We start from the raw sequence: 13,940 nt of genomic DNA on the forward strand, positions 1-13,940 counted from the left end.
TTAACCTTGTTGGAGGTTATATATGATTTTTTATTTTTGATATGGGTTTTCTTAAGATTTAATGTAGGGACAGCAGATAGAATGAAAACAGCAGAGGCCCCAGAAGAGAACCCCGTGGAACACCATACGTTCCGTTATATGTGTGAATTCATATTGCACATATTTGTCCAACCACTCTCTTTTTTGCTTGACATAGTTAGTATTAAGGGAATAAAATAGCGCACCAAATTCCCTTAAGCACAAATAAGCCAAGTGATGTAGCATGATCACCTGCAGCCAATGATGGCCAGGCGGGGCACATCATTGCGATTGGTTTCAGTCGGGTGTGTATCTTGACCTCCGCCGAACCCGTGGGGTTCAATCCAACCCAGGTTAAGAACTGATCTAGATTAAATGTTAACTGATGTCATCTGTTTGTTAGTTTGCTTCTATCTGATTCATAAACTATACATGCTTGCTCAACTCTTAGGGACCACGAGGACCAGCAGGGCATAAAGGAGAAAAGGTATTACAGCCAGTAAACATCATTTTTAACATTTTGTGATTTTGCTTCAATAGAATGTGTTGACTTTCATTTTCAGGGCGACCCCTGCGAAGTGTGCCCCACATTGCCCGTTGATTTCGGTAACACGGTGGCTTTGCAAGGTATGAGGGGCTCGAAAGGAGAACCCGGATTACCAGGAATTGGAGAGAGAGGACCACCTGTAAGTTGATTATTTACATTAAAATGTTCTGAACCTGCCCTTTCTGATACGTTTGACGTTTTTACAGCCTTGCCGTACTCGTTATTACACATTTTTTGAACAACTGAAAAACAGTCTTTGCAGCATATGCATTGCATTTTTCTTACAATTCCGCAGAAAGATATTGGCCTTGGGCTGGTAACTGTCGCTGTAACTTACCCAAAGTATTGCAGAGGCTCTAAGGGAAGCAGTTTCTCATTCTGCTCATTTAGTATCTTTTCAAATGGAATCAGAAATGATAGGTGTGTGGGAATATGAAATCCTCTGCAAAAATTTTGCATATTGCAAGGATCTGTCACCTGTCGTCTGTTATTGAAGGTGGATACGTTTGCAGTAGCAGAGAGAAACAAAGTCGGATATGACCTCACTCACTGACAAATAACATCTTTCTTATCTCAATATTCACCAGGGACTTCAAGGTGTGGATGGAAAGGGCGGACAGAAGGTATAGAGTTCTTACTTCTTCATTTACTATTTACTGTTTACGTCTCTTCTATATTTAGCGCAAGTACATGCTCAAACACATTCGGGTACGCACAGGCTTTTGCAGAGGGGCCTCACCGAAAGCAGATGGAAATGGGAATGCATTTCCTTTGAGTGATCTCACACATGGCCGACTTGCTCCATCTATGCCCACATGTGTGCCAAGCCCACCCGAGCACTTTGCTATGCCCACACATCCCGCATCTGCCTAATTACAGTGACCCGTATGCTTCCCAAGACACGACATCTCCAAGCAAATACTGTTCATCAGAGACCGTTGCGATTAAGAATTATAATTTGATTTTTTTTTTTCTACAGGGAGAAGGAGGATCAGATGGTGTTAAAGGAGAAAAGGTCAGTTTGACATGTACTACCGGAAAATTTACGTCTACAATACGCACCCGTGTTTTATATAATTTTTTATTTTCCCATATCTATGATTAAGGTCTTTTAATGTATTTCTGAATGTCAATACCTAAACTGTGAAAAATGTTAATATCTTTTTAAGTCCCATGTATAATACCCCCCAAAAATATATAGTATATAGTATTATTCATGGGGTTTTACAGTATGTCACAGTTGAAACAACAGTTTTCATAAATATCCATGACGCTTATATTAAACTTGTTCCTGTTGTTCAGGGTGAGCCCTGTTCTGTGTGCCCCACCTTGGGCGATTTGCCCCCAAATCTGGTTGGGGCTCAAACTCTGCAAGTGAAGGGCCAAAAAGGAGAACCAGGCATTGGAAATCAAGGAGAACAAGTAGGTCTTTTCGGAGAGTTCCGTAATAATTACTCTTGCTTGTTTATAGAACTTTCCAGAAAAGGAAGCAGAGATATGGTAGCATGAAATTGATTGGGTAATTGTCTTTCTTTGACTATACGTGCATTTTTGTTTTTGTTTGCATCAGTGGTTTTCCTTGCATGTGTGAGCTGCGATAAGGACCTTCATTAAAATGATGCATTGTTTCACTTTTTCTCCCCCCATAGGGAGATGCTGGAAATGTAGGACCACCTGGCCCAAGAGGAGAGAAGGTAACATAACATAAATAAGAAACACGACTCAGAGTAGGTGACCTCAATAGCAGGCTTCGCTTAAGACTTGTATGCAGGGAATTCATTCAGTTGTTTTTTTTAAAATGGTTATTTTAATGGAGCACAGGACCGAAGTAATCACTGTGGTTCACTAATTTTCATTCTAGACTGTTATAGGAATTTTAGTTAGCAGGGAGGCTGTTGGTGAAAATCGTAGATAGAGATGAATTAAATGGATTTGACACGCTTGCCTTGGAGGTGCGTCACAGGATGAACCATGAATTACCAATTCAAAAGACACATCCCTTTTTATTAATTTGAAATATTCAAGTTTTTATTTTTTTCTCATGTGCTTATCTGCAGGGTAATGCAGGCAGAAGAGGAGCTGATGGTAAGCCGGTGAGTTCGGATAAAGCTCTTTGAAACTCAATGTTCTGATACACATCATGATCCTGTCAAATCATGAAAAGATTATCATCCCAAAAAATAGGGAAAACTTGGTGCTAAAGGATCTGCTGGCAAGGATGGAGAAAAGGTATGAAAAGTATTTCGAGCTGCTTGGATAAAAACGACATTCCTGTTTGTTCATTATTTGTGCATACTTAGTTGTAAGTTGAGTCATTAAGTATTGTCTCCCAATGAGCTATGACACCAACACACATATATATATATATAAACAAAGCATATACGGTATTCCAATGTTTTAATAATATGCTCTCAACTTGAGTTGGCGGTATTTTACCGTCTCCTCATTATACCCGGTTGTACGGTAACCGTACAGTGCCATCACTAAGGTCATGTTATATCCTTAGTTTTTTTTAAATGAAAGTGACACCATTGCTATTTCTAGACAACCTTACTCACATCTATATATATATATATATATATGTATATATATATATATATATATATATGTTATGTTCTGTAAAATATAATAGTGACACTGTCTTTTGTGACCTAAATATATTTACAGGGAGCGATTGGGCTACCCGGTCTTAGTCTTCCTGGCCAGAAAGGCGAGCCGGTATGAAAGACATATGGACGCATCCATTGTGTGCTTCAACAGGATTGTCATGCTAACTAATCTTCTTTAACCTTTGTCCTTCGAAAGGGCAAGTGCGGAGTATGTCAGCCATACGAGGTTGGCAGCGGACCTGCCAGCATCAAATTACCAGAGGGAACAAGAGGCAACCCAGGTGAACCAGGCCCTCCGGGCACCCCTGGACTTCCCGGATTTGGAGTAGAAGGCAAACAGGTGCCGATACTAAACACAGAAATAAATCCAAATAGATTGCAACAAGATAAATCTGAGAATTTTTCAGAGTGTGTCTTGGAAAACATGTTCACTGTGTTACACCCACACAGGGCTCCCCGGGTGCTGCTGGAGAGAAAGGAGATAAGGTAAGATTCGGAAAAGCTGTGCTGTGTATTCTGAGATACCCACCCAAGTCCTATCAACAACTTCACACAACATTAAGCAAGCCTTGTCTCAGCCGAAAACGAAAAAGGAAAACACATAAATAAACCTGCTTTCTTCATAAGCTTCATAAAACAAGCCATGTAGGCCTAAATAGGTCGTTAGGTTAAGAGTTGAGTCCAGAAACTCTGTCCCAAAATAATTTTGCTAACAAATGATGAATAAATCAGCCATCAACCGAACCAGACTTCCTTAACTACATGTAAATTCTGAAAAAAACATTTTGTAAATTTTAAAGTGGAGCGTGCCTCAGGGCTTGAGTCAGAGCCCATAGTGGTGCACAAGATTCACATTTTAACGACTAGCACCACCACAACAACATACCCAGAAGCAGGAATATGCTTTTGTTATCAGGGCAACCAAGGTGACAAAGGGGATTCTGGAGACGATGGTGCTCCTGGAGTTCCAGGTCTCCCTGGAGAGCAAGGTCAAGATGGACGAACGGGCCTCAAGGGAGAGAAGGTGCTTATCAATCTTCCATTATTTTGCCATTGGATGCATTAGTGTAAAATACTTAAATGTTTGCAACTATAAGCTATTACTAGGGTGATTGGACTTGCTAATTATGCTAACTACTTTTTCAAGGGTTCAACATCTTTCATTTTATCTGTTTTGCCAGGGTGATGCCTGTACCAGCTGTTCATCTCTGGGCACTGCAGTGGGTGATGGTGTGGCTGTGCCCGGGCCAAAAGGAGAGAGGGGAGAGCCTGGCCCCCCGGGAGCAGGGAAAGCAGGCAAAATTGTGAGCAAAGCATGTTTTCGAGTTGTGTCTTACGACTCAACAATAGGTGATAATTGCATCACATACCTTATATTTAGGGAAAACCAGGCTTACCAGGCATTCAAGGTCCTCCTGGTCTTAAAGGGAGCCAGGTATGAGCGTCAATTTACTGTTTGTTGTTGCTGGGATGTTTAAAAGCATTTCAAGGATTATGTTGCTATGCCCCATGCAGGGAGAACCTGGACTTGCAGGAGTCGGCCTACCAGGTCCACAAGTAAGGCAGATGTTGGTTACTTACAGATTCTAGCCTTTCCAAATTATTCCGCATTGTCTGTGTTTACATTTTTCCTGCCTGCCAGATACAATATAATCATGCTCTTGTAAATCAAGGCCAAATTCAGAAAGTCAATTCATTGTTTATTTGACCACGACTTAATGCAGTTTGGAGAAAGAACTCGTTGACCACATTACTTTTCTCAAAGGGCATCGAAGGACCAAGAGGACTTCCCGGTATTGTTGTAAGTTTTAGCTTTATTGATAAAATTGTACTTTTTAACATTTGAAAGTCTAAAAAAAAAATGTTTCAGGGGCCTCCTGGATCCAGAGGAACGACTGGCCCTGCAGGTCCTTTTGGGGAAAAGGTGAACTTTTTCATTATTTCTACAGGCTGCTATCTCTGATGTATTCTATTTGTAGTCATGCAGTCAAACATAATTGGTGTTTTCCTATTCACAGGGCCTGAGAGGAGATGCTGGGCCTCCGGGACCGCAAGGGCCGATGGGCTTCGGCAAAACTGGACCACCAGTATGATATAACTGCATTTTTTTGTAAACGATTAACGTATTTTTTATACTATAAGTCACACTTTTTTCATCGTTTGGCTGCTCATGCAACTTAGACTCAGGTCTGACTTGTACAGCATCTGCCACAACAAGGATTTACTATTTATAGCACTAAAAGGTGCAATAACCAATCTAGATTCTACTTACATGGAATTCTAATTAAGGTAAGTCATTTTAAACAAAAAAGGAACAACTTTCCGTAATTTGGAACTGAAGTTTCAAAAAGAACCAGACCTTGTTTTTTTTCTTCTTCTGATGCGACTTGTACTCCGAGTGACTCATAGTCCAAAAAATATGGTCAATTAACCATTGCATGAGCACGCATTGTTGCCAACCCTTTTGGCTTTGCGCCCACAGGGTAGAGACGGTGAACCCGGCTCCCACGGATCTCCTGGAGCTGATGGCAGACCTGTGAGTTTTCTTGTTAATTTATTTAGTTATTTAACACATTTTTGTACATTTATCAAGTTAAAATTGTTTTGTTGCCTCCTTGTGTTAGCATCTGCCAAGGGTATCATGTCCTTTTTGCGTATTTTTTAACTGCCCTTGATTTTAGGCAACATTGATAACCAAGAACGTGTGCCTCTATCTAGAACAGAGGCGTTGTCTTCTGCCATCACGTCCACGGTCCCCTGATCTGTGCTCAGCTCATGGCCCTGAGCTTTCTTCTTGATTAACAAACAAGTGTATGTGCGTGTGTGTTCTGTGTGTGTCGACTCTTGCAGGGACTTGATGGAGCTAAGGGGGACAAGGTAAGTCTACCATTTTGTTTGGATGAAGTGATCTCGCAGGGGCTAGAATATGAGAGGGGGGGAACAGATGGTAATCACACGCACACACTGGCAATGGGACATAGAGAGAGAAGCAGTAGAGGTGACAAGTGAATTGTGGCCTGTAAACAAGAGTAGTTTGAGTTTTTTGTCAGGAGTTGCCTAAAACTGTTACTTAGCATATTCATCAGATAACCAGTTGCCTAAAACTGTTACTTAGCATATTTAGCAGATTACCCAACCATTAGAGTATGTGGAGTTGAGAAAATAGTATAGTAGCAGTAGTACAACAACTACTACTACTAGTAGTAGTAGTAGTAGTAGTAGTAATAGTAGTAGAGAATACTACTACTACTATGACTACCAGTACTACAGGTACTATAACTATTCTTAGTACTGCAAGTACTACTACCATAAGTAGTACAACTACTATTACAAGTACTACAATTACTACTCGAATTAGTAGTACAACAACTACTACTAGTAGTAGTAGTAGTAGTAGTAATAGTAGTAGAGAATACTACTACTACTATGACTACCAGTACTACAGGTACTATAACTATTCTTAGTACTGCAAGTACTACTACCATAAGTAGTACAACTACTATTACAAGTACTACAATTAGTACTAGAATTAGTAGTACAACAACTACTACTAGTAGTAGTAGTAGTAGTAATAGTAGTAGAGAATACTACTACTACTATGACTACCAGTACTACAGGTACTATAACTATTCTTAGTACTGCAAGTACTACTACCATAAGTAGTACAACTACTATTACAAGTGCTACAATTACTACTAGAATTAGTAGTACTACTACAACCACTAGTGATCTGGAAGTGTCTCAAAATCAACAAGAAGATTCCCAAATTGAACAGGAAGTGCTCCAAAATCAACAGGAAGTGGTTCAGAAGTGCCCCCAAATCACCAGGAGGTGCCCCAGGGGTGCCCCAAATCCTACAACTACCAAAAACTATAGTAGAGATGCACTTTTAATTGGTAGGATAGAATCTGTTGGAAAAAGTTAGGATGAAGGATAAAGTTATTTAAGTCAACCAAACTCAGGGGAAATGATTAAATGTTTTCCGTTAATACAAGTACTTGATGTATAGTGAATACAATCAAGGGTTTGAGGGAATTACACCTGCTTTGCATTGCACATTTTCTAGTTCACTCTGTGCTTGCACAGCACAGTTTGAGGTAACAATTTCATCTAATACAACTCTGGGAATTAATGGAGCGTTAACAATATTCAGAGCTTTTAATCTTGGGCCGGAATGAGTCACCTAATGCATAAAATGTCAGAATTAAAAACATAGATTGTATCTATTTTTGAAGGCTATATTTCACGTTATCATGCTTTTTTAGGGTGACGCTGGCGAGTGCAACTGCATAACGCCGATGCATTCAGGTGCAGGAGGACCTGTGAGTTCAGATTCAAATTCAGATTTACAGAATTATATGTGCATTCTGTTTGTGCAAGAGCTTGATTTTGATGCCTCTCTCCTTCCAGGGAGCTCCCGGAGCCGTGATAGGCACGTGGCAGCCCGGGCCTCAGGTCTGATCTATGTGCTAATAGTCTTCATTGTTTTGAATTAAGAATGTGCAATGTTATGTTTTGGTTGTTTGTTGCAGGGACCCCCAGGACCACCAGGACCACCGGGCCCACCTGGACCTTATGGTGCCAATGGACTTGAAGGACCTCCAGTAAGAGACATAGGAATAGGGTGGTGGGGGGATTCTCTCTAAAGTTCAATTCAGCGGTAGATCTTTGGCCCTGAATTGAGCTTCAAGCTACTTCCAGTTGAGGCTTTTAGCTTGCTTGGTTGGGCTCCTAAAAGAAAATTGATGGTTAATAAAAATGCATGCTGGAATGACTTCAGTAAATTGTAGGTATGCAACCCGAGTCATCAAGATGAAACAGTAAAAGCGCACTAATGCTTCATGCAAGGAACAGGTTTAATCTCTTTTGATCCTCACCCTTTGACTTTGCCTTGACCTCTGGTGGAGATGGGAGTGGTTATCCCTCGATTGGCAACAAATCAGTTCAACCTCAGTTCCTTCTTTCAGGGTATCCCCGGAAACGACGGGATACCGGGAAAACCGGGTTTGCCTGGATACGTTGTAAGTAAAATTAGAGAGAGAAGGAGTTGAGGTGGCATTCTTCTACTTAGTGCACAAGTAACACCCGAGAACAGTTATCCAATGACTGTATCTTTACAAGAGAACAACCTGTCACGATATGCATAACATTATATGTATATTTGAGTACATTCGAACGTACTTGAAAATACATTTGAACATAATTAAATGTGTTTAAACATATTTGGAAACACGTTTGAACGTACTTGCAAATACATTTAAGCGTATTGACAAAATATCAGAAACGTGAGGGATTCCATCAGGATGTAACGGGCCGGGAGAGAATATACTATATTATAGACTTGGATACGGAGAAAAAATACTACGATACTACGTTTCATACGCAAGCGGGGCTACTTTTGCTGCAGGGAACATACTGTAAACATAGCGCAAGCCACATTTTCTGCTGAGTTAAATAGCGTGATAAACAAATGCTGAAATATGCTCCTAAATCATGCCAATTTTTTTTCCAGCAGTATGATTTAGAATTAATACATGCTATATATTGTATGCTATGCTTGTATTAAATATGCATTGTAAACTGGGAATATTTTGTATTTTTAGGCTTCAGAAAATGTTTGATGTTTTGATATACAGTATTTAACTATTAATCATTTACATACTCTATTTTTTAAGAAAGTGTGAATTTCTGCTGACCTTTACCAAATTAAACTCTCACAGTTAAAGAGAGTCAACCCTAATATTAACACAAAAAGATTTGCATATTGTCTGACATATTCCTCATTAATATTGAAGATTATGCATACTAGCTGCTAGCTATAAAAAAAAGTCGGATTTCAGTGTGTGCGTCAGGGAACAAAAAGTTCCGGCATTAAAAAAAAAAATGGTGCACAGAAAAAAATCTGAAAGTTTGAAAAGGTCGATATGACCTTCATGTTGGTGAACACATCATTACAGCATTTGTGCCTGCATTTTTAAAAACAGTTGAAGCTGCACCATATTTACTTCTGAGTAGATTTTTGGGGATTTTATTTGACATATTACATTTGAGTTAATCAATCTTGTTTTTCTGTGCTTCCTTACAACTTAAAAAAAAACAATCAAACACAATCTTAATATGTAAGAATGGATTCTGAACTAATCCTAAAGGTCTTTTTTTTCTTTTCTCCAGGAGAGCTCAGTATTGTTCATTCGATTTGACATCATCATTGCTCTCCTTTTTTTTTAAAAAAACAAATAAATTTAAAAAAAAAAAATGTTTTTTTTCCTAAAGGTCTGTTTTAGAATGAAGGTGCTTTTTTTGCTCATGATGTAACCCCCCACCCCCCCCAAAAAAAGTAAATTAATACTGAGTTCCAAAATGAAAACTCATCAAAAGTCATTTTTTGCAGAGGCCTGACTTGCAGCTGCTGCCTCAAGATGCTTCTGACGAAGAAAGTGATGTGAGTTCATTTTTTATCCCCTTGTGTTCACGCTCAGAAAATTGTTTTGAACGTTAGAAAAACAAACCTTTTCTATGCAGAAATCTTGTGTTGGGGACTGTACCCAAGGGATGCCAGGTGTGCCTGGTACGGCCGGAGCCAAAGGAGAAAAGGGAGACCAGGGCAAGCCTGGTGTAACTCCCGTGGATAACTGCGATAGCGTAAGAAAGATCATATTTAAGCTTACCCATCAAAAAATTACCAAATCGTTGTTACTGCTTTTGCATTGTTGGTGGGGAAACACTAATATATCTCTATAATGATTTCTTGTCTGCTTGCAGTGTTTGGAGAAACTACAGGCAACAGACCCAAGGGTCAGACAATTGACACAAACACTTTGGAATTTTGTGCAGTTTTATTAGTTTTTATTTCTTGGCCATTGTAGGATCCCTGCACCTGTACAGGAGCACCTGGAGTTCCAGGAGTGCCTGGTTCACAGGGAGTACGCGGGGAGTCTGTGAGTTTACATTTGCTAGCAAACTGTGTGTGTGTTTTGTTTTTTTACTTTTACAAACATTCTTTCTTAATCTTTACTACAGGGATTACCAGGGGACAGAGGACAAGCTGGACTTCCGGGAACTATGGTAAAGATTTACCACAGTGCAGATTTGACTCATTGGTTTTCTTAGATGAAAAAGAAAAAAAAAAAACGACTGTCCACAACCAGGGAACTAAATACACATAAACTAACGAGGTAACTAGACATACCTGGGGCCAGACACAAGAGGCTGAGGGCACGGATTGGTCAACCCGAGGAAGGGCAGGACCAATCGAGACCCCCAACCAAAACCAGGAGATAAGAGTCTAAAATAACAGTTGTTTTGGGAACAGGCTGACAATAATTTCAGCCATCCTTGAACCTTTCACTGCTGGAATTCAAATGATCTGAAAACTTGTTTACAATTTTCCAGAAGGTACGCACTGTTGCCTACTGGACTCAATGAAAATCATGTACAAGAAACACTGACAATTGTGGTGATTTATATGTGGTATATTTGTATTTATTTATTTAAATGTTTGTTTTTTTAATATAAATTTATATATACAGACGCTCCCCACGTTACGAACGAGTTACGTTCCGGACGATCGTTCGTAAGGTGAATTTGTTTGTAAGTTGCTTCAGTGCTATATTTTGTGTTATAATTTATGTTTAAAGCCTATATAAGTATATTGAAGGTTTATATAAGTATGTTTAAGGCTTGTACAAGTAACCTGCATTGGTTTGTACTGAAAAAAACTTTTAATAAAATGGAGAGAATACGTACAGTACTGTACTGTACTACGTATGTTAGAGAGAGAGAGCGAGACACACACACAGTATGTACATGTACGTAATAAGATAAATAAAATGAAGTTTAACTTACTTTTGGAAGATGTACTCGATGCTTAAGGAGATGATGGAGGAGGAGGAAGAGGAGGATTTTATATCATGAGAGATTCTTCGTCGTCGCCGGAATCGGCTTCAAAAGTTATTTCCTGCTTCATGGGGACCGGCGTTTTCTTCCTCCTCCTCCTCGCCACGTTGCTCAGCCTCCAATGAGCTCTCACAGCGCCAATCGTCGGTATTAGCGGCGGAAAGAAGCACTACGCGCAATCCAAAATCGAACTTACAGCATTTCTTTCCGAACATTTTTCGACATACTGTACGCGCAGAAATGTTCGTATGTACCGTTGTTCGGAACTCGAATGTTCGTAAGTAGGGGAGCGTCTGTATATTGTTGGAATTTATTGCTATATTAATATAAATTTAAGTTAATAATCTGACTCCAATTTGTGACCTTACCAAACTATCACTCATCCAACAATAGCATGCTCGTTCTGCAATAGAAAGGTATCAGGAAGCCGGCATTTTCACACACGAGTGGATTTATTCCTAACATTCAAATCTAATACAAACAGCTGGGGTCCCGGGTCCCTATCAATACAATTCTGTACGTCTCTGTCTCAAGCAGCCAACGTAGTCCCATCCGAGTTGCCCCAGTGAATAGTTATACTACACAATATGCAAATCACACAAGACAAAGACATCCTAACATAATTCTATTGGCTATGTGTTACTGCAGTTTTAACTTTAGCTCTCTATGATTGGACGTCCTTTCTTCGCCAAGTTGTTTTCGGGCTGCTTCTGGCTGGAATCTCCCCCAGACTTCTGGCCTTCGGTCTTATCTCGTCCTTGAAGCTGGCTCCTGTTTACTCTGAAGCACTGCATTCTTGTACATCCTTACTCAAACCCTTATTTCCTTTATTCCCATCTTTATATATTCCCTCAATATATATGTATATGCATTTATTTTGTAATCGCCATTTGTTCACAGGGTTCTCCAGGTTTCCAAGGCCCTCCAGGCTCACCCGGCTCACCTGTAAGTAATCGATCACACCATGAATTAAATTTTCATCGAGATGTCAGACAGTCTATTTGGGTCATCCATTTGACATGACCTACATCTGTCGGATATATTTTGTGGTTCTATAACTAAAAAAAAAAAAAAAAAAAGTTCACAGATGATCTTACTCACAATACAACAGCCTCCTCTCGCCATGCAGATGTATCGTCTTGTGATGCTAGATGAATGAGCTGTGTGAGTGCAAGTCATTTGTGGCGGAGTAGCACTTTCCAGCAGGTGCTCGCGTCTCCTGTTGCGCATTGTGTGTTGGTCGGCACCTGAACGCATTCGTCATCATTGCCGTGGAGATTGCGCACAGATTGGCCAGCTGCCAATTAGTATTTCTCATCGACAATCATTTAGTAATCACAAATTTTAGGACCAATTGTAATCACATTGTGATGACGTCTTTTTTTTTTTTCAACATGCTTGTTTTCCTTTCAAAGTTGTAAAGCTTAACAAACTTCCATCCATGCACATCATATCCTTTTTCCCGTACATCTTCAGGGTCAGCAAGGTGAGCAAGGGTCATCTGGGCTGGCCGGACTCAAGGGTGAACAGGAAAGTATCTGCCTAGCGATATCTTCAAACGGCAACCGTGTGGAAATATAATCTTGATTTCGGTGATCTTTCCCTCAGGGCCCCTCAGGGACACCAGGCTACCCTGGATCCATGGGAGCACCCGGAATGCCGGTAAACTCCAGCATATCTTCAGCCTCAAAAGAGCAATGACACTGACAATGTTGTGACTGCTCGGATGGAAACAAACTGCGGGTGGTTACTCTTATATGTGACCTGGAATCGATTGACTGCTCTTTTGTTTTTCTCAGGGACTGAAGGGTGAACGTGGAAGCCCAGGGACGAGTGGTGAGAAAGGAGAATCGGTACAGAACAACAATGATACTTTTCTGATATACACAATGAGTCGTTCTGCGAGTTTTTCACATGACTTTCTGCTATAGGGTCCTTCTGGTCTCCCCGGATACCAAGGACAGGCGGGCGCGCCGGTCAGTGTTTGACTTTTCACTGTTTTTAGAAACTGGCTATGATTTAGCTTTCAATTAGGGATAGACCGATAATCGGACCAATAGTGGCCATTTTGACAAATATTGGTATTGACCTTTTTTTTTTTTCTTTTTTTCTTTTTTTTTTAAATCTGATGGCCGATATAAGGTAAATTTAAAACAATTTAAACTCAGGGAGCTATTTATTTATTTATTTGTTTTAGTTAACATTATAAGAGATGCTGCTGACCCTGGGAACCTTCTCAACCATTTGTTTTTGTTCGACATTTAAAACAAAGACATGAGAAAGTTTTCAGGATTTTTTACGTTTTGGGAAATACAGTAGAAAATTGCTTAAGTTTTCAATTAACTTTTAAAGACATACTAACAACCTTTGGAGCTCCCTGAACGATTTAAAAGGATGTCAAAAAACGACTACATTTCTAAAAAGTCTGAAAAATTGCAAAAAAATTGCCATTTGTATTTTTAAAAAAAATTGACGTCAATAATTTTTTTTTACTGGAAATGAATAATGCCTTCAAATATTGGTTATCGGCCTCCTTGACTACTAATAATCGGCATTTCTATTGGCCCTGAAAAAAACATCGGTCTATCTCTACTTTCAATATCTTATTAAAAAAAAAATCGTCTTTGTTTTTAGGGAGGGAAAGGAGACCTAGGACCAGCAGGACCTGTAGGACCAAAGGGTGATCAGGTACTACCAAATTCAAACTACCCCCCCCCCCCCAAAAAAAAAAAACACAAGGTTTTTATGTCATGTGTTTTCTTTGAAGGGCTTTCAAGGACAACCCGGATTCCCGGGAACTCCAGTAGGATTTTATGCTTTACCTCTTCACTATAAATATACTCTTTATTACATTCGGTGTAACTATTAAA

The 13,940-nt window shown here is 39.8% G+C and overlaps 1 protein-coding gene across 2 annotated transcripts in view; it reads left to right on the forward strand.

Moving 5' to 3' along the window:
* The window catches only part of col16a1 (collagen, type XVI, alpha 1), a 53,111-nt gene that overhangs the window by 30,971 nt on the left and 8,200 nt on the right, over window positions 1-13,940 (forward strand). The window contains exons 19-54 of one of the 2 annotated variants that reach the window (XM_077549514.1): window positions 470-505; window positions 582-704; window positions 1,153-1,188; window positions 1,545-1,580; window positions 1,868-1,987; window positions 2,215-2,259; window positions 2,623-2,658; window positions 2,750-2,794; window positions 3,233-3,283; window positions 3,371-3,514; window positions 3,625-3,660; window positions 4,091-4,198; window positions 4,356-4,478; window positions 4,556-4,609; window positions 4,690-4,731; window positions 4,940-4,975; window positions 5,045-5,098; window positions 5,193-5,261; window positions 5,657-5,710; window positions 6,025-6,051; window positions 7,440-7,496; window positions 7,585-7,629; window positions 7,707-7,778; window positions 8,142-8,195; window positions 9,566-9,616; window positions 9,697-9,816; window positions 9,937-9,969; window positions 10,041-10,112; window positions 10,195-10,239; window positions 11,971-12,015; window positions 12,547-12,597; window positions 12,676-12,732; window positions 12,870-12,923; window positions 13,002-13,046; window positions 13,705-13,758; window positions 13,838-13,873. In XM_077549514.1, coding sequence (XP_077405640.1) covers window positions 470-505; window positions 582-704; window positions 1,153-1,188; window positions 1,545-1,580; window positions 1,868-1,987; window positions 2,215-2,259; window positions 2,623-2,658; window positions 2,750-2,794; window positions 3,233-3,283; window positions 3,371-3,514; window positions 3,625-3,660; window positions 4,091-4,198; window positions 4,356-4,478; window positions 4,556-4,609; window positions 4,690-4,731; window positions 4,940-4,975; window positions 5,045-5,098; window positions 5,193-5,261; window positions 5,657-5,710; window positions 6,025-6,051; window positions 7,440-7,496; window positions 7,585-7,629; window positions 7,707-7,778; window positions 8,142-8,195; window positions 9,566-9,616; window positions 9,697-9,816; window positions 9,937-9,969; window positions 10,041-10,112; window positions 10,195-10,239; window positions 11,971-12,015; window positions 12,547-12,597; window positions 12,676-12,732; window positions 12,870-12,923; window positions 13,002-13,046; window positions 13,705-13,758; window positions 13,838-13,873 — 2,166 coding nt within the window. The remainder of the gene's footprint in view (window positions 1-469; window positions 506-581; window positions 705-1,152; window positions 1,189-1,544; window positions 1,581-1,867; window positions 1,988-2,214; window positions 2,260-2,622; window positions 2,659-2,749; window positions 2,795-3,232; window positions 3,284-3,370; window positions 3,515-3,624; window positions 3,661-4,090; window positions 4,199-4,355; window positions 4,479-4,555; window positions 4,610-4,689; window positions 4,732-4,939; window positions 4,976-5,044; window positions 5,099-5,192; window positions 5,262-5,656; window positions 5,711-6,024; window positions 6,052-7,439; window positions 7,497-7,584; window positions 7,630-7,706; window positions 7,779-8,141; window positions 8,196-9,565; window positions 9,617-9,696; window positions 9,817-9,936; window positions 9,970-10,040; window positions 10,113-10,194; window positions 10,240-11,970; window positions 12,016-12,546; window positions 12,598-12,675; window positions 12,733-12,869; window positions 12,924-13,001; window positions 13,047-13,704; window positions 13,759-13,837; window positions 13,874-13,940) is intronic. The other variant, XM_077549515.1, reaches the window with a different exon arrangement.

This window comes from Vanacampus margaritifer, chromosome 17 (assembly GCF_051991255.1).
Source record: "Vanacampus margaritifer isolate UIUO_Vmar chromosome 17, RoL_Vmar_1.0, whole genome shotgun sequence".
In the NCBI taxonomy this organism is placed as follows: domain Eukaryota; kingdom Metazoa; phylum Chordata; class Actinopteri; order Syngnathiformes; family Syngnathidae; genus Vanacampus; species Vanacampus margaritifer.